Raw genomic sequence first — 26420 nt, forward strand, 5'->3', positions numbered from 1 at the left:
ATCTATCAGTTCAAAAGATGTTGATAGAGCCTTTAGTCATTGTGGTATTATCCTGCTGGTCCCAGTTCAAGAGTGGTAGTGTGATTTCTTACCCTTGAGCAGTAGAAGGAGGAATTAGACACACTTGTAGGTAGGGGAAATGGCTGCTCGCCCTCTCCACATTTGTAAGAGGACAGTCATCATTGCTTTCAAATATAGAGGCGCATACAATCAGTAAAGAGACAACTTCACTAGCTATTTTCAGCTCTTGTGCAAAGTGTCAGCTTGGTAGGGGAGTGTCATAAGCGATTTCCTCAATCTCTGTCTTGTGATGAGTTTCAGCTCTCGAGTGAGGTCCCTCTTTGCAAGCGAGGCAAAGACAAGTGAGGACCCTCACTCTCATGCTTAGGGTAGCAGGGATGGGGTAGAGACTTGCCCCTCATTTGATGCCACTAGCATTGTCTTGTAGGTATTCATGCCACTTGTACAACTGCTTTCCAGGCAGGGCTTTAAATAGCAGTAGCCTTGGTAGTTGTGAACAGGGACTTAATTTCCCCGGAAATAATACATTATGTTTCACTGTTGGAAAAGTGTAATATTCCTTGATTTAAAGGGCCTAGGGGAGGAAGAGGAATGAATGTCACTCAGCAAGGGTTGGCCCACCCATGAGGAGACTGCCTCAGACGGCAGGATACACAGGTGCATCAGATCTGGCCTCCCAAGGAATGCATCACTCGCTGCTGCTGTTGTGCAGTGGGTGATGCACAGCAGCAGCTGCACCCCTCTCTCTGGAGGGTACATCTGCCATCTCCTCAGCAGCCCCACTTCCTATGCAGCCTCTACAGCAGCCTCTTGGTGAATAGGAAGTCCTGCTGCTCGCCTTTTACCCTTGTTACCAATGTAGTTCTTAACTCACCCCCTTTTCCCCCAGTTAGGGGATGGGGGCTCCAATTTGTAGTTTGCTGAGGGTACCAAAATGTCTTGGGCTAGTCTTGCATTCAGCCTAAGCACAACTACTGGACTTATACAAGCAGGAAGTCAAAAAGTGTCGAACTGTCTGATTCATATTTTGAAAAATAATCTGAAGCTTACACACACACTTTTCTATGAAACCAAGTCCCCGGTTCCTTCAGATTATTAATTATTTTTACCCCATTAGTTTGAACTTTAGTCAGAAGAGTTTATTGGGAGTGAAATTGGCAGATATGTTCTCCATTTGAATATTTTCTGTGACATTTTGGGATTTTAAAAAATATTGAAATACAATTAATGGGCATGTCCTAACTGACAGTTGTTTGTGCCATCTGCTGTGGACATTCACACAAGGCACATATGCAGTGCAGATCACATTGAATGCTTTTTTTACTTGCCACTTCCTCCCCACCCACCGGCCTTTCAAAAGATTATGAAGGTCTGGATGGGAAGTCTCATGCTGTTCCTGTTCTTGCCATTTTCCTGTTCAATCTTTGTTTAAATGAATGCTTACAGTAGGAGGAGGATTCCAACTCTAAATTTATAAATCAAAACTCTGATTTTATTAAATGTGTTAACATTGTTTAAAGCCTCTCATCTTTGTAGTAATAAAGGAAGTCTTTTAAAACTTGGGCATCTTTCAACCTATATAAAAGTTTGTACTTGTGCCTCTTATGGACCTCCTCCCTTTTACGACATTAGGGCCCAGTATCCCATGACTGTAGCTTGGTACAGAATACACTGAATTTACCAGTTTGCCAAAAGGAGCTCTGTTATCAGTTATTTCAACACACTTCTGAAAAAAATGTTTTCTTTTTCTTTGCAGTTTAAAAATCCCCTTATTATGCTTCTCCTGGCTTCTGCAGTCTTCAGTGTTTTAATGCATCAGTTTGATGATGCTGTCAGTATCACTGTGGTAAGTAAAATCCTAAGATTCCCCCCCCCTTTATTATTATATGCTGGATATTTATTCAGTCTTGGGCTTCCAGTCAGTTACCCGGTGAGGAGTAGAAACCAGCCAAGTGTCTTAGATGCTTTGTAGTAATACTTAATAATCTATTTCCTTTTCAGTTCCTTATTTGTTTCATATGAATGGGAGCCTGTGAGGCATTTGCCACACCCAAGCCCTTTTGCCTTTCCCACACAATGACCCCAAACTATTCCTCACAGTGTACTTCTCTTTTTACAAACACTAGTCTGTGTTGTTGGATTGAAAAATCCACCTGCTCATCCCTCTCCATACTTAGAGACCAGATGGAAATTTGTTCAGTGCTATATATTTGGTTACTTTGAAAAATATGTTTTATCTCCCTGTTGTGTACCAGCTGGCATACATGATGTAGACTTCTTCCTCCTTCTTAAGCTAAAAAAAGAATGTAGTAAAAATGGGTATTGTAGCTACTAATTGACCAGCTGCTACAATTTAGAGTGGGGTGGACCACCTTGGTTGGGACACCAGTTGGTGGGGTTATATGTCATGGTGCTGTCCTGACTTTGGAATACATTCCTCAACAAGATAAACTGCTGCCAATATTGCAATATTTTTGGTGCTGCCTTAAGATCTTCCTATTCACGATTCATTCAAGGTAGCATTTTAATGGGAGCTGTGTTTTTCTTGCTGTTTTTCAGTTTTGTGTGTTTAAAGGTAAAGTTAAAGGGACCCTTGACCATTACGTCCAGTCATGGCCGAGTCTGGGGTTGCAGCGCTCATCTCGCTTTATTGGCTGAGGGAGCCGGTATACAGCTTCTGGGTCATGTGGCCAGCATGACTAAGCCGCTTCTGGCGAACCAGAGCAGCGCACGGAAACGCCGAATATATAAATTGAACACACGCACGTGCACGTAGTGCTTGATACACTATTTGTGTGTTTAGTCTGCCTTTTATTTTGTTTGTTAGTTTTTGGAATTTACTACCACAAAAGGGACGTGGGTGGCGCTGTGGGTTAAACCACAGAGCCTAGGGCTTTCCAATCAGAAGGTCGGTGGTTCGAATCCCCGTGACGGGGTGAGCTCCCGTTGCTTGGTCCCTGCTCCTGCCAACCTAGCAGTTCAAAAGCACATCAAAGTGCAGTTAGATAAATAGGTACCGCTCCAGCGGGAAGGTCAATGGCATTTCCGTGTGCTGCTCTGGTTTGCCAGAAGCGGCTTAGTCATGCTGGCCACATGACCCAGAAGCTCCCTCGGCCAATAAAGTGAGATGAGCGTCCTTTTACTTTTACCACAAAATTAGTAGTGATGGGCCATCAGCATGAATGGCTTTAAAAGATTAGGCCTATTCATGGAGGATAAGGATGTCTTAACTCCAGTAGCAGTATGTCTCTGAACACCAAGTGCTGGAGATTCTGTGTAGGGAGAATGCTGTTGCTCTCATGTCCTGCTTGTGGACTACCTGTGGCCATCTGGTTGGCCACAGGTACTAGATATGTCTTTAGTCTGAACCAGTAGATCTCATCTTGTGGTTGGGGTTTCTACCCTCCTTTTGTATTTCTAAATTTCGTGAATAGTTCTGGCCATACTTCTGTACATCACCCTGAAATCTCCTTAATAAATATTTTAAATAAATAAATAAGGGGGATTCTTCATGGTGCCCAAGTGGTAACTTTATGTTTTCCCCTCCCAGCAATATTTGCATTGTTTTTAATGGACTGCATGCCAAGCAACAGGCTGAAAACAATTCTAGAAACATAGCTGATTGTTCTGTATAAGGCCAAAGCAATTTCAGGCACTATTTAATTACATGGTTTCCTATTAAACAGGAAGACCTGTAACGGCAGTTTTAATATAGTTTAAATTGAGGCTAGAATACATGGCTGAAACATAATTTGCCTGATCAGGATGATGATTCAGCTCACATCCTAGAATTACTGGCACTGGGAGATGCCCGTGGAGTATAGCTTCATAAGAATGGATAAATGTTACAAAGCAGAAAGAAATGCAGACTAGAAGGCTTTGAATGTCAAGATGAACTGATTTTCACTTGCTTTTTTGTGCTTTTTTGTGCTAAAAGTCTGAAGTGACATTTGTAACTACTCTTTATACTGTCTGGTTCTAATCCTGGATTATTAAAATACCTTTACAGCGCTAATCTTTTTAAACCTAAAAGTTAAGCATGGATTGCCTAGCCGAAAACGCAGTCCGTACCATTGATCCTTTCAGTAGAGAGGCTCAATTCCTAAATGTTAAGTACGTATTCTTCAGAGCGATGCAGAAACATTGGCAGTACAAAGGGGGTGGGGGATGTATATGACTATAGAGTTTCTTTGAGTAGTTTTTGCTGCTGCCTAAATGGAACTGTTGGAAACCCTGCCTAGATGTTTAAAGCAGCCTGTTGCTGCCTTGCTCATGGAGTTGGCAGTGGGGGACGGGCAAATAACCAGGCTTTTGATTCTTAGAATAGTATGCGAAATCATTAAGGCTTTATTGACTTGACTTCATGAGCTGACAATAAATAAAATAACATCTAGACTCTTGGAAGCAGAGAGGGTATTAACCTGCGAAAAATTCACTTTATGTAGTTGAATGTAGGAAAATAAAAACTGAACAAAAAAGATGCCTGGTGTGTGACAACGCAGTCTGAAAGATTCCAATGCTAATTTATTAGACATTCAATAATTTCATGACATTGTCATACACAGTGGTTTGCTTGCCTGTCACACATTAAAACTTGACTTAGAAGTCTGGCATGGAAATGGTGGTGGAGCAGGGTGGGGCTCTTCCTACTTCCCAGGTTTGTTTGTTTTTATCTCCCAGAACCTTAGTAAGAAAAAAGAAATGATTGAAAGCTATTGCCTGTGTTCATCGTTCCTCAATTCAGTCTTAAATAGTATATTGTACCTGATTCAAGTAGCATGTAATCTGCATGTTTGATTTAAATGTTGACAAGGCAGTTTGTTTTAGTAGACATTTTTCTTCATCCATACAGGCAATACTTATTGTTGTTACGGTTGCCTTTGTTCAGGTAAGATGTTTTTCATTCACTTTACCCAAGAGCCATTTTTGCAGAAAAGCTGTATTTATTGCACTTAAAGCAATTGAAAAGCATTTAGGCTAGGTTTTTTTCCTCAGACACGGGTGGGAAACCTCCTGCCTATGTTGTAATTAGGCCCAGCTTGGGTCCACTTTGGCCTGGAAGGTATTGCCCACAAACCACATCCATCTGACGTCCTATGTGGGCTCCCAGTTGTTCCTTTGAAAGCTGGGCTCTTTATCAGCCCAGCTGGGATTGCTGAAAACTTCCTAGTGCAGCTGAGGGGACCGGAGGAAGCAGCCCAGATTAAAAGTACTTCCTCCAAAAGGAACCTTTCCTTCTCTCTACTGAGGAAAGATACAGTTTAGAGGAAGCACCTCCGCAGAGGGAAAAAATGCTCTATTTTAAAATTAGGATGTTGGCTCATTGACAGGAGGGCAGTTCAACCCACCTGTCAATTTGACTCTTGCTGCAAACTAGCTCTTAACTTTCAAGCCTCCAATGGGAAACAGAAAAATATCACATCAGTAGTTAGGATTCAACAAGTTAGGTTCCCCCCACCCCTTTTTAATATTAATATGAGTATTATACAGGTAGTATGTATTTATATAGAATGTAAACATGCCATAGAGGGAAGGGGGAGCCCAGGGAGCAAGTCTGTACAGTGGTACCTCAAGTTACATACGCTTCAGATTACAGACTCCGCTAACCCAGAAATAGTACCTTGGGTTAAGAACTTTGCTTAAGGATGAGAACAGAAATCACGCGCCAGCGGCGTGGCGGCAGTGGGAGGCCCCATTAGCTAAACTGGTGCTTCAGGTTAAGAACAGTTTCAGGTCAAGAACAGATCTCCAGAACGAATTAAGTTCGTAACCAGAGGTACCACTGTGTTTTAAAAAAGACACAACAGTAATGCTACACAGTGGAAAGAGATAGCTCCTCCTTTTTTGTGGGGGGAGCTCCTCAATGTGTGACCCAACCAGGAACATGTTTGGACCCATAGTTTAAGAAGCACTGATTTAGGTGCACATGTCCGAGAGTGGCATTGATGCTGTAAGCCAGATAGTTTGCTGGATATCCTAATGCCTGCCACCCCATAATTACCGTATTTTTCGCTCTATAACATGCACCCGGCCATAACACGCACATAGTTTTTAGAGGAAGAAAACAAGGAAAAAATATTCTAAACGAAACAGTGGATGTATGATTTTTGTGGTTCATGCTGTGGCCACGGACATGTGATTTGATGGTGAGTTTGGGGTAGCCCAATGCAAAAACCCTGAGGATCCATGTGGATCCATGCTTTGTAACCATGTTTTTGCACCACTGCGGCCCCAGGCAACAGTGGGTGCGTGATTTTTTTAGTGCAAGCTGTAGCCATGGACATGCTATGTGATCTGATGGTGAATTTGGGGTGACCCCGTGCAAAAATCCTGAGGATCCATGTGGATCCGTGCTTTGTAACCATGTTTTAAGTGGCTTGCTTTAAAGGAGCCAACCGGACAGGAGCCGCTTACACTCGTATAAGCGGCTCCTCTCCTCTCCCGCTTTGCTCCTTTAAAGAAGCAGGCTCTCTGTCCCTCTCTCCTCCCCACTCAGCGGCTCTTCTCCCGCTTTGCTGTTTCAAAGCGAGCCACGGAGGAGGGAAGGAAGGGGAACCATGGATCCTCTGCTCATGACTGCAGCAGATCCCCCCGCCATCCGTAGGCATTCGCTCTATAACACTAGGAGGAAAAAAGTGAGTGTTATGGTGCAAAAAATACGGTAATAAATTTAGGAAGAAGCTATCAATCGGTTTCAGAAAAAAGTGTGATGGATTCTTGGAGTTTAATCAGTTCACTTTCATGTGCCATGAGCTTTCATAAGGAGCAGCTTATTCATTATGCACTAGACATTGCCTGTAACAACTTCTATGGAAATGTAAAGAATAGGCTCTTGGAAACATGTTACAGATGTGCTAAGAGACAGACTGTATTTTTTGTAATTGAGCAATGTTTTGTTCTTTTCACTGGAGAAGAGTGTAACATCACACATCATTGTAGACTTTCCCATACGATGGGGCAATCCAACTGGTGGATTACTTCAGTATGTTATGGTTTGCTGTATGGAGCTATTGCAGTGCTGAAGTGTTTCCAGGTAGCAGTTCTTTTGGAATCTAGTCAAGAGAGGAGTTAATAGCAGACAGACTTGATATAGTGCATATGCAGTGAAAATGATGACCAGCGGACCCCATGAAAGGGAGGGTGGAAGTCTGAGAATTCGAAGAATTCTATATCTTTGGAATTTACTTTTATTTTTATTTTTGTGAATGTAAAACTAAATTGTAAAACCAATAATTTTTTTTAATAAAAAAAATATAGGATTGATATAGTGCGGTTTGAGAACTATTTTAATTTTCTTCTTGTTGTGCACCTCCAGGAATACCGTTCTGAAAAATCTCTAGAAGAACTGAGTAAACTTGTACCTCCAGAATGTCACTGGTATGGACCAGCTTATTTTTAGACTTTACCCTAAATGAATAGCCTTCAGTATCACTAATCTGATGTGGCTGAAGATGCCTTTATGATTTCACGTGATGCCAAATGATTGTATCTACGTAGCTAGTTTCTTTCTTTAAGCTTTTGATAAGATTGTCAAATAGAACTGCTTAGCTGAAGATCATGTTCACATGAAGGATGATATAAAAAATCTTAAATAAGTAATAGATAATGTTTCAGTAAATAGCTGGGATTCAGTCATCTGTTTCTGTGTCACTGAGGGGATTGTGGGTGCAGATACTAGAAACTGTATAAGAGCTTGCCTTTTGGAAAGGAAAATGAGCATGTGTGCTGAAAACAGAAAAAACATAGCCTGTTTGGTATATTGGGGATGGGGTTTGGTATATTTATAGTGTATTGCTGTTTAGTTTTTTTATTTAATATTTTACATTTCCTTGTGTGCCTGTGAGCTGAGAAGCACCTCATAAATATTTTATATAAAGAAGTACTGAAAGACCTTCAAAGAGAAATGGGGCTTTTTGAGGTTTTCTTATTCATATGTAAATGACTTCTTGGATCATAGCTATTAATTTACACTATTAACTGCATATATATTTTTAGTGTTCTGTAAGTCTCCTCCCCACATTTGGCTTCATGCCCCTAGTTGGTATAGCAGATTTAATTAAAACTCTGAAGATGGTACCTTTTTAGGAAAATGGAAATTGGCCTCACATAACTGTGTAAAAAGGTAGCATGCTAGAGTGTAATTTCAAGACTCATAATTGAAAACACCACTTCCAAAAGAACTTTATTAAAGGTACAGTACTTACATTGGCATTTTGCTTTCCCCCATGCTCATATAGAACTGCCACCTTCAGTTTGACTTGAAATGGAAAAAATGACATCTAAAGGGAGAAAGTTCTTTGAACATAGCAGATCAAGCATATTTTATCCAGTTAGATCTGCAAGGGCAAGCTGAAGATTATAGCTCTTTGTGATGTGATGCAGTGGTCTTCATTAGTTATTGAAACATATTTCATTCTCTACAGTGTTCGAGAAGGCAGGGTGGAGCATACACTTGCAAGAGACTTGGTTCCAGGTGATACTGTCTGCCTGTCAGTGGGAGACAGAGTTCCTGCTGACCTGCGACTATTTGAGGTGCGTAGTCATTAATCACACGCTAAACTGTAGTTTTGGATTCTGGGATCTAGCAGGTATGTATTAAAAGGTAAAGGTAAAGGTACCCCTCCCCGGACGGGCCAGTCTTAACAGACTCTAGGGTTGTGTGCTCATCTCACTCTAGAGGCCAGGAGCCAGCGCTGTCCGCAGACACTTCCGGGTCACGTGGCCAGCGTGACGAAGCTGCTCCAGCGAACCGGCACCAGAGCAGCACACGGAACGCCGTTTACCTTCCCGCTAGAAAGCGGTACCTATTTATCTACTTGCACTTAATTGTGCTTTCGAACTGCTAGGTGGGCAGGAGCTGGGAACGAACGACGGGAGCTCACCCCGCCGCGGGGATTCGAACCGCCGACCATGCGATCGGCAAGTCCTAGGCACTGAGGTTTTACCCACAGCGCCACCCGCGTCCCTGATATGTAGTAATCTTAGACATTTAATAATATAGATTCACACGCTAACTTTGCGAACAATAATGTGGGCCTAGAGAAGATCTGATTTCACATTACATCTTATCACTGGAGTTTTTGTGAAATAATACCATAAGGCAAAAGGGCTAACTTGTGAGCAGGTTATATGCCCTCTGTAATATATTTCATCCACTAGTGCAAAGGCCACCTGACATGTCAACAGGAGCAAGTTGGCACGACATAAATGTCATTCTCTGTATGACTAACCAGAGACCACAAGATGGTTATCTATTTAGGATTTTTAAAAATATAACTGAAGGGGGTAGCCAGTTGCACTAGCTATAACTATGAATGAGGAAATATGCTGAATTCCAAGTACACTACTAAATTTGGTGGCTGTGGACACTCTGCCCTGTCTGAAATATGAAATAATGCTAATTCAAAGATTTCCAAGCAGTTTTTCTTAATTTCGAACAATTCCATCATGTTAATGGGCTGACTCATCATGAATTTGGTAGCAGCAATATATTGTTGCTTATTCACCCCTGAAAATGTGAAATAATTGGAGAGGTGAGGTTTGTTTCCTGAAGCAACAGAGTATCCTATATGATTCATGCACATTATTCTACCCACCTATAGGTTCATTTTTGTCCCTGAAGCTGTAGGTAAGGAATTGGGAACCTCCATGTGTCTCTCCATGTGTTGTCGGAATCCAATTCCCCTCAGTCCTAGCCAGCATGGCCAATGGTCAGGGGTGATGAGAGTTTTAGTCCCAACAACATATGGAGGGCCACAGGTTCCCCATAACTTCTGTAGGGAAACCGCTGGCTCCCAGGCACAGCCTCTCCTGCATGATTCCTCTGTGCTGCCCCTGGACCGAGAACAAGGAAAGTGTTCCCCAATGGGAGTTGTCATCTCAAGGCATGTCACGTGTAGCTCTTTATTTGTGTGGTATGGCTGAATTCTAAATATATAATTGAGCATGGAATATAAAGCATACTAACAGTGGTGCCCCGCAAGACGAATGCCTCGCAAGACGAAAAACTCGCTAGACGAAAGAGTTTTCTGTCTTTTGAGTCATTCCACAAGACGAATTTCCCTATGGGCTTGCGAGTTCTTGCAAGTTTTTTTCCTTTTTTTTAACGCCACTAAGCCGCTAAGACGAAAAAACCGCTAGATGAAGAGACTCGCGGAACGGATTAATTTCGTCTTGCGAGGCACCACTGTATATAAAGCCAATTCTGTATTACGAAAATGCAACTTAAAGTAGTCAAATGTATAGTCCAGAGGCAGTTGTATAAACATAGGCCATGGATCCTCTGGGCTCTCCAAGTAGGGACTACTTTCTTCAAACAGTTAACCCCATGCTGCATTGTAAGCTGTTTTTGAAACTCTGTATTTTCAAAAGCAGTATGATTACTGTTTGTGTTCAGTCTGTAACATGCATAGACTCCTAAAATGAAAGTTCAATAGCGTCTCAAAATACTAAGCATGTCCACTAATATTTCAGAACCACCTTTCCAACCTGGGGTTCTCAGATAGTGCTACAACTCTTCATCATCCCTGATTATGACTGGCTGGAGATGATGATGAGGGTTGTAACAGAACAAACCTTTGGGGACCCAAGGTTGGAGAAGGCTGCATTAGAAGATGGAAAATAAAATATAACTGTTTTATCATATCTATTTTTCCCTCAAAGGCCGTGGATCTGTCTATTGACGAATCTAGTCTGACAGGGGAGACAACTCCTTCCTCAAAATGCACTTCTCCTCAGTCAGCTGCTACGAATGGAGACCTCACTTCAAGGAGCAATATTGCTTTCATGGGAACACTTGTTCGATGTGGAAAGGCAAAGGTATTCCTCATACAAGAATACTAAATGTATGCATTTGTAAAAGTTAGGTTGACTGTAAAGGCTACTGATTTGCTACAATTCAGGATATATTTTATTTATACATACATACATACATACATACATACATATATTTACACACACACAGACACCCCTTAGTAGAGTATAATAATAATGATGATGATGATAATAATAATAATAATAATAATAATAATAATAACAATAACAATAATAATAATTGTTTATTATTTATACCCCGCCCATCTGGCTGGGTTTCCCCAGCCACTCTGGGCGGCTTCCAACTGAATATTAAAAACAATACAGCATTAGACATTAAAAACTTCCCTAAAGAGGGCTGTCTTTTAAAAGTAAAATAGTTGTTTATTGCCTTGACATCTGCTGGGAGGGTGTTCCACAGGGCGGGCGCCACTAGCGAGAAGGCCCTCTGCCTGGTTCCCTGTAACCTTACTTCTCGCAATGAGGGAACCACCAGAAGGCCCTCAGCGCTGGATCTCAGTGTCCTGGCTGAACGATGGGGGTGGAGTACTATCTGAAATGCTTTGGTAATATAGCCTTGGAAAAATGTGTTGGTATTAGGGAGGTACGAACATGCCTGTCTGTTCCAGCATTCATTCACACTGGTATCTTTTGTTCCACTGCAATTTAATTTGCACAAGCATATTAAATATATGCTTATCTCTGGCATCAGGAGATATTTACAAATCAACTACCTTCCCTATATGCTCCTTTTCAAATTTAGTTAATTTCCAGAGGCTACGATTGCGACTTGTCTGCTAGTTTGATTTCAGAGTTTTATATAAACTTGCATAAACCCTGTTGATATTTTGCTCTTTGTTTCCTGGATTGTATAAATTATTCTTACCATTTAACCACATATAACTCCTTTTTATTTCATTATTCAGAAAATGGTTATGTGTGTGTCTTCTGAAACAACACTGTAGCTAATTTTCATTTTAAAAGAACAATAATGAATCATACATTCTTTTGGGTTGTGAAATTAACACAACAGGAAGTAGATTAAGACTGCAATCCCAACCCCACTTTAATATTTTTTTTCACTTTCAATTTTACAAACAATAACCAAAAACAACAAACAGAATACAAGCAGAATATCCCCTTTGACTCCTCCCTTTTTATTATTTTCGCTCTACATCTCCTTGATAACTCCACCCTTTTTATTATTTTCCATCTACATCTCCTTGATAACTCCAATTATTATAAATCCTTAATCCATAATTCAAATTTTTACTACAAGTTTTCTGCCAGTCCTACTAATGAATGTAGTTGTTTACAATAATTTTTCAAATGCATTATATACTTTCCCCCTTCTTTATTAAAGTTTGATTCTTCCTGGTTCCTGATTCTTCCTGTGAGTTCTGCCATTTCAGCATAGTTCATATCTTCTTACCATTTCTGGGCTAGCAAATTGTCTTCCTTGGGAGAAAGACAATTATACATTAAAGAATATGTAAATAACATCCATAATTTGTGTATCTTTTCACATATAACGTTGCATGTGTTTTAAAAACTCCAAACTTTTTGTTGGAGAGAACCAAGGTGAAAATAATTCATAACAATAATCTTGTGTCGTGGTGGGAGTTGAAAGGGCAGCTGAAAGGAAATCCTATTGATAGTTCATTTTTCAATGGATTCCTCCAGCATCCCTGATTTGCATTGTAGGTTCACAACACCTGCACTCTGCTACCACTTATAATTAAAAAGTGAATGCATGATAACTTGAAGAAATATTTAATCATTATAAAGGTACCTTGTAGACAATGCTAAAAAGTCAGTGCAAATAAGAGTTTGGCCTCAGTTATACAAGGGTTGGGCAGAAGTGGTTTCTAGGCTAATTCCTGGCATGTCACTGATTGCTTGGATTCATATGAAGAATGTGAACTCGGTCAAGAGTGCTGGGCTAAGTCAACCAGAACTAATTCTGCAGATTATTTCTTGTGGTCTTAAGCAAAAGTGCATTCTCAGGCTCACTCAACAAATATTAGTCATGCTTCAGCTGTGAGATCTTGAGTATACACCTTGTACTTTTAAACATTTTAAAACTTTGGTGAACCGTTGTATTTCTAGTAAAAACTAGAAGTCAGTCCTCTTGCAAGTTAAATAATAATAGACTTGTTACAACTGTGGGGGAGGGGAGTAAGCCAATCCTCTTTGAATTTCATTTTGAACTTGTTATGTTTCATTTCCTAGGGGATAGTTATTGGTACTGGAGAAAACTCTGAGTTTGGGGAGGTTTTCAAAATGATGCAAGCAGAAGAAGTAAGTAGTATAGTATTACAAATGAACAACTTAAATCCTGGTTCTTACAAAGTTAGATCATTTTACAGTGTTCACTGTAAGCTGAACAACATGAAGGTAGCATCGAAACCAGAATTTTTAAAAAAATAACCTTTCATCATTACACACAGATGCTTTAAGTATAGGAGTGTGATTAAGTCAATTGTACAAATGCACCCAAAAATTCTACTGAATTTGAAGGGACTACTAATCTGAGTTTAGATTTCCTTTTATATTTGCTAGAATAACACTTTTCTATGTTTTCTGTTCTCATTTGCAAGATATCTTGGTGCTCACTGCAATATTCTCTGCAAACAGAGTTAATAAAAGTATCCCAAAAGTTTGTGCATTCACGATGGGCTGAAATGCCTGCATTTTGTGAACAAATGCAGCCTTTGAAGTCTTCCCCCCCCCCCCAATGTAATTTAACCTTTGTGAAAAGCCAAATATTCAGGGCAGATGTGAAATGGCTTTTGTGTAGGAAGTCTTGTTGACGATGACAGAATTATTGAGTCTTTCTTCCTTCCACATCTGATTAGTATTTCAGAAAGTATGGAGGATAGAAGAGAAAGAATTGGTACCTGTGGGGTACCACTATAAGTGCATTGCCACTTGCTGAGCTATGCTGAGCTGAGTGCAATGTATTTTTTTTATAGCAATTTTATTCTGACTTTTCATTTCAGCTTTAATTTTAAAGGCAGCTTTCAAATAACGTAATAGAAAACTGTCCTGCAATGCAAAAACACAATACAAAGCTAACAAAACTATAAAATCAGATAGTCCTAGACAAATCTGTTCAACTAAATAAATGTGTTTTAATGTTCTTCTTACCTAGGCTCCAAAGACACCTTTGCAGAGGAGCATGGATCTCTTAGGAAAACAACTGTCCTTGTATTCCTTTGGTATAATTGGTAAGAGAACAACTGTTTTTGTACAGCTCTCTCATCTTGCGCTATTCTAACTGATTAGGGAGATCTTTTAATGTTCAATTTGCTTTTATTCTAGGCATAATTATGCTGGTTGGCTGGTTGCAAGGAAAGCATATCCTTGATATGTTTACCATCGGTGTGAGGTGAGATTCTTAAGTATTATCTCTAATAATACTGAAAAAGTGAATGTCTCAGACTGAAGTTGTCCTCGCAAAGTTTACTTGCTTTATGCAAATTAGAGAATCTGCCATTGGAATCTTACTTCCCTGTGGACTCTTCCCAAATTGGTCTCTTCATTAATAGATATTAACGTATCTTCTAAAATGCATGTTAATGTTTCAGAGAGAGAACTTTCAGATTCATCTGTTTACACGGCACAGAACAGAGATAAGGAAGTCATAACAAAGCTAGGCAAATAGTTATATTCCAGTTAACCTTGTCCCTATTCACACAAGTGGATCTTGCTAATCAAAAATAACTCTCTCTAAAGAAAATGGTCATTCCCCTCCGCTTTAAAAGCAGCAGCTGCTCCACTTCTAGTAGAGCCATATGCATGCTGTAGAAATTTGCTTGAATTCCACTGACCCCAGTGAGGCCTTCACAGCGATGTTGCATTTAACTTCCGTTGATTGGACTGTATATCTTAGGTTTTCTTTACTTGCCTTGAAAACACTTTTTCCTCACTGTATCCTTTTGGGACGCCATCTCTCTTGGGAACTGGCTGGTTCTAGGCCATTAGTCCAGGGCAGGGTTGCCTGCTCCCTTCCTTAGTTTACAAGGAACCTTGTTTTCTGCTTCACTTCCTCTCCCCTTTCCCTCGTTTTTTTTCCAGTTTGTAAGCCTGTGTGTAGATATATGGCTTGTTGTAATGGACTGCATGTAAGCCTTTTTGGACAACGAGTGGGGGTACAAATGCTCTTAACAACACATGTTTGCTATGAGCCCGACAGTGCTCTCTTGCCCTTCATTTCTCTTAAGAACTGCTCCATGCTGCAGTAGAATATATCCTGCTATCACTGACTTTTTATATGACTGTTCTTAGCAAACATATATACACTTTTCAGTAGACTTCAAAGCACCTTATACTGAATCAGAATGCTGGTCTATATAGCCCACCACTGACTATTCCAACTGGCAGCTGATCTCAGGATCTTGCCCAGCTCTTCTGCCTATGATCTTTTTAACTGGAGATGAACTTGGACCTCACACAATGCATGCTAAGGCCCTTCCCCATCTTTATACTGGGATGTGGGCAGCTTCATAGGATACCAACTCATGAAATGTGATAATTCTACTTTGTTTTTATTTCTAGTTTGACATAGGTTTACTAATATCTAGGGCTGAAATATTCGGGACAATATCTTTTAAAATATTCTTTTGCACACTGATTGCTGCCTTTTTACAGTTGGTTCTTTCCAGTAGCTGAGACACAAGTTTTTTGTTTGAAACAAAGGCTGGTATTGCCTTTGAAAGAAGCCATCATGAACTATTTTTTTCGCTCTATAAGACTCACTTTTTCCCTCCTAAAAAGTAAGGGGAAATGTGTGTTCATCTTATGGAGCGAATGCAGGCTGCGCAGCTATCCCAGAAGCTAGAACAACAAGAGGGATCGATGTGCAGCGATCCCTCTTGTTGCTCTGGCTTCTGAGATTCAGAATATTTTTTTTCTTGTTTTCCTCCTCCAAAAACTAGGTGCATCTTATGGTCTGGTGCGTCTTATAGAGCGAAAAATACGGTTCATAGGCAACACCAATGCCATGTAGTCAGGCATGATGTCACAAAGTCAAATCAGAGTGAGGACAATGCTGCTTTCACTCACTCTGGATGGGCAAACGTTTTTGCTTTGTTTTGCAGGCCTTTAAAAACAAAGAAACTTAGGATTGTAGACTTCTTCATGATATGAGCCAACTCCCTCATTTTCACTCAGCCCTATAAAGAACACATATTCTGGCCTGGTTTGAACACAATGTTAAACCATATTTTAATATAAACGATAGTGTTAATATGCACAAATTATTTGCTGTTCCTCTGTTCCTGCCTGTACTTCATTGGGGGAGAAAACAAGGCAGAGTATGGCTTTGTTGCGATGTGTGAATCTGGACCTATAGTTTGTTTCTCTCCATGTGTGAAAGTGGCTTCTGTGTTTTAACATGTGCATACAGTTGTGAAAGGAATCACTTAATATGTCCTCTCTTTAAATTATAGCTTGGCTGTAGCTGCAATCCCTGAAGGGCTGCCTATTGTTGTGACAGTAACGTTGGCTCTTGGCGTGATGAGAATGGTCAAGAAACGGGCCATTGTCAAGAAACTACCAATTGTTGAAACTCTAGGTAAGAATGGCAGTGTGCAGAATTACTCAAGAGTATCTGATGGTCATAATGACAGTATGAATTAATAATTAATCAACATTAGTGTATGTAATCTAGAAATAATTATGCTGAAGCTGATCTTGCAGATGGCATTTAAGGAAATCTCTGGGACAATCTAGATTTGTATGGAAGGTTGCAGTAAAAAGGGGACTTGAAAGAAGAAAGGGAGTCAGGAATGTTTGGCTGGAGAGAGGCGGGTGGCTTGGTGCTACTTCCCCTTAGCCCAGGGATAGGGAATCTGTGACCTTCTGGATGTGTTTGGACTCTTGACTCCCATCAGCCTCAGCCAGCAGAGCCAATAGTCAAGGAAGATGGGAACTTATCTGCCTCTGGAGGGCCGCAAGTTCTCCATCCTTAACCTAGTCAAGACTCTTCCTCTTTCTTGATATTTTGTGAAGATGCTCCTTCCCCATGTTCTGTCATTTGTCCGGCCCACTAACCCTTCCCAAATATGTCATAACTTCCGTGTGATTACTGCATTCATGTTTCCCCCCAGGCTGCTGCAATGTTGTTTGTTCAGATAAGACTGGCACGCTGACAAAGAATGAAATGACTGTTACTCATATCTTTACGGCAGATGGATTACATGCTGAGGTAGGTAGTAAGCAGACCATAGAATTGTAGAGTGGGAAGTCCAACCCTCTGCAACGCAGGAATCTCAACACATGGTTCCCCATCCAATCTGAAACCATACTGGACCCTGCTTAGCTTTGCACATGTGCTAGCAGTTTCACTGCGGTTGTTGACGTATGGCATGTGCCAAACGCGTGTAGCTCCCCAAGCGTGTAGGTTCGTGGCAGTGCAGTTTTGTGCTGGAAGAAATTGAGTCAGGCTCCAAGTCTTCAGTCTGTTCAGTCCTTTACTGACAGGTCCAAAGCATTAAGGCAGTTTCACTATATAGATCCCTAGTAGAAGGCGCAAGCTTCAAATGCAAAGCAAGTACAACTTGCAGCATACGTACAGCACAGAGATCATCATCAATCTGGCAGAGCTTCCTTGCAGCAAAAGCAAAGAGGCAATGCACAGACCCCTCTTAATATACCCAAGAATGACCACACCCTTGTCCAGTTGCCAGATCACAGGGACCTACTTGGCTGGTTGCCAGGTCACAGTGACCTACTTGGCTGGTTGCCAGGTCAGTGACTTTCAAACACTAATCATAAGACCTTTAGGTGCAAGATAAGGGAATCAGTTAAACTAAGGAACCTCAACTGCTGTACCACAGGGATAAAATTAAGCTGCATTTGTCTTTGTTGTATTTAATAAACATAAGCATGGATGGGCAGGTTTTATTTTTTAATTTTATGAGAAGTGCGTTGGTCCTGAGAACTCCATTTTTGGAGGACTGGTGTGAACCCAGCAGCTGCCTCACACTTATCTCTGAGCTGCATTTGTGCCTACTGCTATCATTTAAGAGGAGAAATGCTAGAGGATAGAGAAGATGGTTGTACCTTTAAATACAGAGGAGATTGTGGAAATGTTGACTTTAACTAAAGTGTCCACTCAGTTGCATAAAATAAACGTGCAAGAGAGTCTTGGGAGGAATATTAACTATACAGTGGTGCCCCGCAAGACGAACGCCTCGCAAGACGGAAAACCCACTAGACGAAAGGGTTTTCCGTTTTGGAGGCGCTTCGCAAAACAAATTTCCCTATGGGCTTGCTTCGCAAGACGAAAATGTCTTGCGAGTTCCTGCGGGTTTCCCCCCCTTTCCCCCCCCTTTTCCTAAGCCGCTAAGCCGCTTATCAGCTGATCCGCTAAAAGCCGCTAAACCGCTAATAGCGCTAATCCGCTAAGCTGTCAATGGGCTTGCTTCGCAAGACGAAAAAACCGCTATACGAAGAGCCTCACGGAACGGATTAATTTCGTCTTGCGAGGCACCACTGTACTACTTCTTGAAATGAATAACTCTGGCTTCTTTTCAATGTAATTTTTTTCCTCATGTAGGAAATGTCACATGCCAGTGTATGAGCTCTAGTTTTACTGTGGTTCCCTGGCTCAGCAGTCGGCTATCTCCTCAGCATTGCCATCTGATTACAGATACTGCAAACCCTATAAACCTATTATAAGAAACAATTTTTTTAAAATGCATAAGGGAATGCATAAGGATTAATGTTTCAAAGTTCATATTCTCTTTTCATAATATCTCTGCTTCAAAGGTCATAAAGAAAAAAAATATTAGCAAATGTTTGCTTCCTTGTAAAATTCATATCGTCTAATTTTTGCCAGGTTACTGGAGTGGGTTATAACAGCTTTGGAGAAGTCACGGTTGAAGGTGATGTTGTTCATGGATTTAACAAACCATCTGTTAGCAGAATTGTTGAGGTACGTTCTTGCACAGAAAGTGTACTCTTTTTTTGAAATTAGGGATACTTGTGTGTTACATTAACTTCCTTTTTCATTTCTTTAGGCTGGGTGTGTGTGCAATGATGCTGTAATTCGAAACAACACCTTAATGGGAAGACCAACAGAAGGGGCCTTAATTGCACTGGCTATGAAGGTAGGTGGTGTGTTGATGTATATTGTTTTGAAGTATAGAGGTTTTTAAGGGCAACAGAGCTAGTACAGTGGTACCTTGGAAGTCGAACTGCAGGAACTGAAGGAAGCTCCTGCAGCCAATCAGAAGCCGCAGAAGTTGCGTCGGATGTTTGGGTTCCAAAGGACATTTGAAAACCGGAACAATCACTTCCGGTTTTCGATCGTTCGGGAACCAAAACGTTCGACTCCCAAGGTGTTTGAAAACCAAGGTACGACTGTACTGATAATAGAAATGCCATATTTTCTGTACTCCAAAGGAGTATGTTTGTTCTGCTGCGGCAAAGCCACCAGGGTCTTAGGTACCTTAGGCTAACAAATTTATTGTTGCAGTTCATTGGCCAGAGTCCACCATGCAGAGATAGTGATAGGTGTGTCACTGTACTATGCAGTAAAAAATCCAAGCAGCAGAACGTGATCTAATTGGTGTGGCCCACTCTAAACTAGATGGCTAGGCATAGCAATATCATTAATGCTAATAACTCCTAAAGAGAAAAAACTATGTTCTGTAAACCACCCTGAGACCTCAGTAAATAATAATAAATAAATAAATAAATAAATAAATAAATAAATAAGCTCTGTAGACATTTGCAGGGTTTCTTTAGAAATAATACAGCAGTTCCAAATTTGCTGAAGAAGTCTAACCATTTTATGTTGAATCTTGAAGATGCACCCATGGAGCTCCAAGAACATAAGGTGGTTTGATTAGTTAAAACTTTTATAAGTTATTGCAAATAAAGCAATTTTGAAGTCGTGTGGTTATTATTTAATAGTTAATTCAGAAGTGTTCAGCTTTTGAAATTGTTCCAAAGCTAACATGGGTTCTTGAATACTTAGTTAATAAGATACTTATGTGTTAACTGTTGTGTAACTTAGGCACTGGCTATTCTACTGGTACGGCTTTGTTGAATGTATGGGCAGTCTTGGAAAACATAGTGGGGAAGAATGGAAGAATTAGACTGGGAAGCTAATCTGGTATGTTGAATTGGATCTAAAGGTAGAGTGGGAGGTGGAGTTCAGAGTGTTCAATCAGCGAAGTGGAAGAAACAAACCATTAGACAGGGCCAAAAAGCACCCATCATTCATTCACAGTGTGGATTTACTTCTGATCCATTTTTTAGTTGCATTTCAGTGGCGCTGTAATGAATTGTCAAGACTTGGTGTGTGTAAGGGTCGCAGCCTTATTTGGGACTTAGTTTCATTAAGTTTAGTGACTCTTCAAAACATGCTCGCATTGAACTGGGCTGTTTGGAGGCTATTCTCATCTTGCAAAATCTCATAGTTCCTGTTTAGAAGGCACATAATGTTTTAATCAGCGGCAGCTTGCCCAGCAAATCAGAGCTATAATCCTAGGTTTCTAACGATGGTGGCACTCTGGCATAGCAGGTGGTGTGGGGAACTCAGGACTGTGTGGGCATATCCAGTGCTCCTGCTAGTGTGCCCACACAGCTCTAACCTCGTTACCATGTTCATTTTTCTTCCTGGCTTCCATGAAGATAGTGCTACTGCTCTGCCCTGCTGGGCAAACTGCTTCCAATTTTAATTCATAGTGCTGTTCAAATCCTGATTCTTTGTCGTCGTTATTGCTGGTTCCATTTGTATCCTGTTTATGCCCCAAGAAACAAAGACTGGAAATCTTTGTTATTGGGTGTGCCTGGAGTTGCTGGACTTTAGGAAGAACTACATCAGATAACTTCACAGTGCTTTTTAGGCTTTGCTAGAATGTATATTGCTTACCACTATGTTACAAGAGAATATTCAGAGTGCATTGATTCTGCTCTAAGTGGATTGACTCTTGCCTGCCACTGGTAGAGTATCTAGGGGTATTTGTCAAAACAAGTGATATAGTGATCATCACAATAAGCTTATTCTAAAACTTTCTGAGAAAAGAATATGAAGGGGAAATCTTAAAACTAGAGGCAATTGTAAACTCATTCAAAAGCAAGCTCAGCTGAAACAAATGGGAGTTTAATTCCACATAAATATGGAAAGAAAAATGTGTGGGTTATACAGTGGTGCCTCGCAAGACGAAATTAATCTGTTCCGTGAGGCTCTTCGTATAGCGGTTTTTTCGTCTTGCGAAGCAAGTCCATTGACAGCTTAGCAGATTAGCACTATTAGCGGTTTAGCGGCTTTTAGCGGATCAGCTGATAAGCGGCTTATCAGCGGATCAGCTGATAAGCGGCTTAGGGCTTAGGAAAAGGGGGGGGGAGGGAAAAAAACCCCGCAGGAACTCGCAAGACATTTTCGTCTTGCGAAGCAAGCCCATAGGGAAATTCGTTTTGCGAAGCGCCTCCAAAACGGAAAACCCTTTTGTCTAGCGGGTTTTCCATCTTGCGAGGCGTTCGTCTTGCGGGGCACCACTGTACATCACCATAAGGAGATCCAAGAATGCAATGGATTAGAACCACATGTAGATCTAGAAGAACTCTGTTTCATAAGTCAGCCTTTGCCAACCTAGTGCTCTTAAAATGTTTTGGACTACAACTCCTATCAGCTCCAGCCAGGCTGCTTTAATTCAATACCTTGCAGTGAAGCAGTATTTTCAGAGTAACCTGTACCTGCTTTCCATATCCAGGAGCAAACAAGCTGAGGTGCACATGTGAGACACTAAAACAAAATACAGTTGATTGTTGCTGCTCTGGCTACAAATGCAGTGGACTGAATTGGCAGTGTCCTTTGTTCTCGTAGATGGGCTTAGATGGAATCCAGCAGGACTACATTAGAAAAGCAGAATATCCCTTCAGCTCTGAGCAGAAATGGATGGCTGTTAAGTGTGTACATAGAACGCAACAGGTATGTCCTTTTCTGAGATGTATTTCAACAGGCTCCAATATCCCACTATATCATACCATTTTAAATATGCAGCAACAGTTCTGCTTATGCAAAGTTTACATTCTCATCTTAACCAAATGGGAATTGTAAGCTTACTTTAAAAAGAACTTAACTGAAACAAATGGCACTGTGATTTCATGTCTGGCAACAACGTGTGCTTGGCCCAGCAGAGCTCTGCTTAAAGACAGAATTATTTTCAGAAGGTCTTTGTTTCAAAAATTCTGCTGGCCCGCCTCTTCTTTTGAAGCAAGAAAGTGTTGTTTGTTTGTATGCTTGCTCGCTTGCAAAAAATGATATGCTTCTTGATTGTAGGTGGGGTTGGGGGGGGGGACCTAAGTGCTTTGCAAAACCTCTAGGTGGTTTATTGAAAATGAGAAGAAATAGAGAGGGACATATTTCTTACAACTCTTAAACTATATCAGCCCATATTCTCAGGGTGTTCGAACCCAGTTCTTTTAAGTTAGATGCCGGAATAGCATTTTTGCAGACATGGTAAAGGTATGCACCATTATATAGTCACAGAACAGTCATGGAAATAAAATATTGCCTTGTGTTTCAGTAAGTGGAATACAGTATGTGGTATGTAGGCTTGCGTTCAGTAGACTAATGAGTTTTAAGTTGTTTATAAATTATTATCAGCACACTGAAAGAGCTTTGAAGTTATATAATGACAGCGTTGCGACAGGGGACAGAGCAGCAGGTGCTAACATGTTTTATCTTTTAGGACAAACCAGAGATTTGCTTCATGAAAGGTGCTTATGAGGAAGTGGTTCGATACTGTACGACATACAATAGCAAAGGGCATAGTTTACCTCTCAGCCAACAACAAAGAGATCTTTATCAGCAAGAGAAAGCATCCATGGGCTCTGCCGGACTCAGAGGTAATAGCATATTTCACTATTGTCTCCACTACAGAGGAAAGCATTTTGAAATCTTAATTGCTTGCTGTTCTCAACGTGAGAAACTCTAGAACAAAGCTGTGAATAATCCTTATGTGTCATTCGCTTCCATTTTTATGCATTGTGTTGCTTTCAGATTGCATGGACAGTAGTATTTAAACTTCCATATTTAAAATGAGAATGAGTAACTTCTTAGCTTTGCAAATTACGGTTCCTAAAATATCAGAAGGAATGCCTATACTATTTGTTGGACTTCTGATGTAGCTTTATACATCCCCCTTCAAGGAAACTTCTCTTAAAACCTAAAAGCTAATGAGTTGTATCAAAATCTTAGAGCAGATCCATTGTAATGAATGATTGGACACAACTAAATTAATGATTACAGTGGGTCTGCAGTGGGCATGATTTAGTTGGATCATAGAATTGTAGAGTTGGAAGGGATCCTGAGGGTTATCTAGTCCAACCCCTGGAATGCAGGAATCTCAACTAAAGCATCCGTAACAGTTCGAAGCAGAATACGGCTCCAGACCTGTACACAGTTACCTGAGAGCAAATCTCATTGAAATAACTGGGATTTACTTCTGAGTAGACATGCTAAGATTTGTCTTCCTTTATCCCAACCCAAAAGTTAGGTATGACTTAAGTCCCGTAAGCAAAGGGAACTAAGTGCTGTTAACTTGATATTAATCCAGCCTACTAGATATGGAGGGCAAAAGACAAGCCACATACTGTGAGACGAAGAGAGAAACCATGTCTGTTTTTGCTGGTTATGCAATCTCTCCCAATTGACTGCATTCTATGCAGGTGAAATTTGTTTTGGGAAGTCACGTACAAAAGCATCCATGAAGGTTACAGTGTTGCTAGGGGGGAAAATGCTCTTATTCTAGAAACTGGAGAGGTCTAGCTGTATCATTCTGATCTTCTAAGTAGATGCCATGTCTAAAGGTATAAACTACTTTCCCCCCCTGTTTCTTTGAAAGTTCTGGCCTTAGCTGCTGGCCCTGAGCTTGGACAGTTGTCATTTCTGGGTCTGGTTGGAATGATTGATCCTCCAAGAACGGGCGTAAAAGAAGCCGTCACTGCACTTATCACTTCTGGAGTCATGATAAAAATGATTACTGGAGATTCACAGGAGACTGCAATTGCCATCGGTATGAATGTGTGTTTCCCCCCCTTTATTTCCATCAGTTGAGTTACTCATTGCCTTGTCGATGAATGTATAACAATGTGGCTTCTTTAGACTCTGAAATCAGGGCTAGGATCCAAAGGGCCATATGACCAGCTCATTAGCCCGAGATAAGTTATTCAGGCTTGCTTTAACAAACAGCACACACAGAGAGTGCATGGCAAGCTACGTTTGTAACTGAGAGCAGTTTCAAAAACTATCTGATATACCTTAGGAATCAGCTATTCAAACTTTAGCCAAAAATTCCATTGTGCTAGTGCAAACCTTTTTCATGCTGCTAGCCAGATTTTGGGATCCTGATCAATATGGTATTCTTGAAAAGTTTTTACTCACAAGTTTAAAAAACAACCAAGTAGTGGGTTGGGGGTTTTTTATTGCTTCCACACCCTTCTGAATTGTAGCTATTGAAATGATTATTTGAACTATTTTTATATTTGCCAGTTGCATATGTGATCAGTTTATGTTACTATTATGATATGTCATTTGTGAATATTTTTCTAAAAGAAAGCTTCACTTTCTGCTCATAGAGGAAGGCACCCTGTGATGGGAGGCAGGGCTCAAATAAGTTTCAGAGCTGCCTGTTTTGTGTCTTAGAGGCTATTTAGGAAAGATGAGACAGTTGGTTGATGTGATCACTCCCACGCGTCCTCTCCGGTATTGTGGATTCCAACAGGTGCCCTGGTATTCTGGAGAATCATAGGCTATAGTCTTCTCCAGTTTCATGTGACACACCTTCTCTGAGGCGGACCAAATGCGTTAGCACACATAATTGGACAAACCATTTGGCAGCATGGGCAGTGATGAAATTGCACTTTGTATCCTGCACTGCAGGGACGTGGGTGGCGCTGTGGGTTAAACCACAGAGCCTAGGACTTGCCGATCAGAAGGTCGGTGGTTCGAATCCCCACGACGGGATGAGCTCCTGTTGCTCGGTCCCTGCTCCTGCCAAGCTAGCAGTTCGAAAGCACGTCAAAGTGCAAGTAGATAAATAGGTACCGCTCCGGCGGGAAGGTAAATGGCGTTTCCATGCGCTGCTCTGGTTCTCCTGAAGCGGCTTTGTCATGCTGGCCACATGACCCGGAAGCTGTACGCTGGCTCCCTCGGCCAATAAAGCGAGATGAGCGCCGCAACCCCAGAGTCAGCCATGACTGGACCTATTGGTCAGGGGTCCCTTTACCTTTACCTTTATCCAGCACTACATCCTCTCTAGCAGCTAGCTAGCAACCTTCGCAAACTTGCTGTGACCAGCTAGCTGCACATTTTTAGGAGAAAGTCACTCTTCTTTGGAGAGACCTTGATTCCGCAATTGTTGCGTTTCCAGAGCATATGGTCATGCATATGTACTATAACTAACTGTATTTGCTTCAGGGCTGCAGAAAAGCATTTAGGATTGTAAAACTCCCTGAACATTTTCTGTCGCGTACCACTTGTCTCTGTGTGGGTGTGTGGGTGGGTGACACATGCAATAGTTCAGTCTGCATTGTTGTAGCTTTGCTATCAGGAATAAATAATAAAATAATCAGTGAGAACATAGAATTTTAAATTGTATATATTCATTTGGTCCTTCTCCACTTTAACTGTAACATCTGGTAACTTTGTTTTGTTTTGTTTCCTAGCTAATCGCTTAGGATTGTATTCCAAAAACTCTCAGTCAGTCTCAGGTGAAGAAATAGACACACTGGATATACAACAACTTTCACAAATAGCACCCAAGGTTAGTTTTAAATGGACCCAAAGTGGTCTGGGTAGATGGAACTCTTGAGTTAGTGTGCTAGTGTGTTTTAGTTACTGAATTACTCTAAGAAGCATGTAAGGGTACTTTGAGCAGGCATTAGTAATGTCTTATATACCAAAGTTGTGTATTTTTGTGAACAGATTATCTAATTTGGAATATCACAATCTTCCTCTGGTGGCCATAGGGGAAAATCTGAGGTTTTTCCTGATATCCTTTGAAATCTTTGTCAGAAAGTGTAAGAGTGTGCCTTTCTTTTTGGCTAAGGCACAGGCAGATTAAGCAGCTTGAACAAATTGGTGTGTTCTAATTTAAGTTTGAGTCTTAGTACTGCAACGCGAGTTCTTGTTCAAGTAGCAGGAAAACTGACACTTGGCAAGTGTGCGGCAGTGTGAACAGCATCCTGTGCTGGCTTTACAATTTTGGGTCTTTTGGTAAGGACCCACCACCCAGAAGAGGTGAGGTGTGCAAACAAAGCATGTTTTTGTCTCACCTTAAGGCAAAGAAGGCCACATGCAGCTGAGGCTGCCTCCTCGTGGCCACCACCGCTGTCCTCCCTACAGGTAGCCAAATGGGGTTGCGTCCAGTTGCCCTTGCTGTTGCCGCTGCTAGAAGACTTGTTTGCCCTCCATAAACTGGTGAGGGGCACAGGAAGCCTTGCTGCCATCTCCACTGCCCAGTGCCCAAGTACTTCCCTCCTGGCTAGGTGTATGGGCGACAAAGAGAGAGCGAATATAAAGCTGATGGGCAAGGAAGGGAGAAGAAAAGAAGTAGTAGAAGTAG

At 41.1% G+C, this 26420-nt stretch overlaps 1 protein-coding gene across 5 annotated transcripts in view; it reads left to right on the forward strand.

Moving 5' to 3' along the window:
- Positions 1–26420, forward strand: part of ATP2C1 (ATPase secretory pathway Ca2+ transporting 1) — a 64630-nt gene that overhangs the window by 30874 nt on the left and 7336 nt on the right. For all 5 annotated transcript variants that reach the window (XR_014161517.1, XM_081881951.1, XM_081881953.1 and 2 more), the window contains 16 exons: positions 1778–1867; positions 4874–4909; positions 7337–7398; positions 8445–8553; positions 10684–10839; positions 13066–13134; positions 13988–14063; positions 14158–14224; positions 16287–16411; positions 16947–17044; positions 18680–18775; positions 18861–18950; positions 21677–21781; positions 22545–22701; positions 23700–23870; positions 25522–25619. Coding sequence is in view for 4 of the 5 variants with exons in the window: in XM_081881951.1 (XP_081738077.1) it covers positions 1778–1867; positions 4874–4909; positions 7337–7398; positions 8445–8553; positions 10684–10839; positions 13066–13134; positions 13988–14063; positions 14158–14224; positions 16287–16411; positions 16947–17044; positions 18680–18775; positions 18861–18950; positions 21677–21781; positions 22545–22701; positions 23700–23870; positions 25522–25619 (1605 nt within the window). In the remaining variant the exon portion in view is untranslated. The remainder of the gene's footprint in view (positions 1–1777; positions 1868–4873; positions 4910–7336; positions 7399–8444; positions 8554–10683; positions 10840–13065; positions 13135–13987; positions 14064–14157; positions 14225–16286; positions 16412–16946; positions 17045–18679; positions 18776–18860; positions 18951–21676; positions 21782–22544; positions 22702–23699; positions 23871–25521; positions 25620–26420) is intronic.

Source organism: Podarcis erhardii (genome assembly GCF_964252035.2).
Source record: "Podarcis erhardii genome assembly, chromosome: 12".
In the NCBI taxonomy this organism is placed as follows: domain Eukaryota; kingdom Metazoa; phylum Chordata; class Lepidosauria; order Squamata; family Lacertidae; genus Podarcis; species Podarcis erhardii.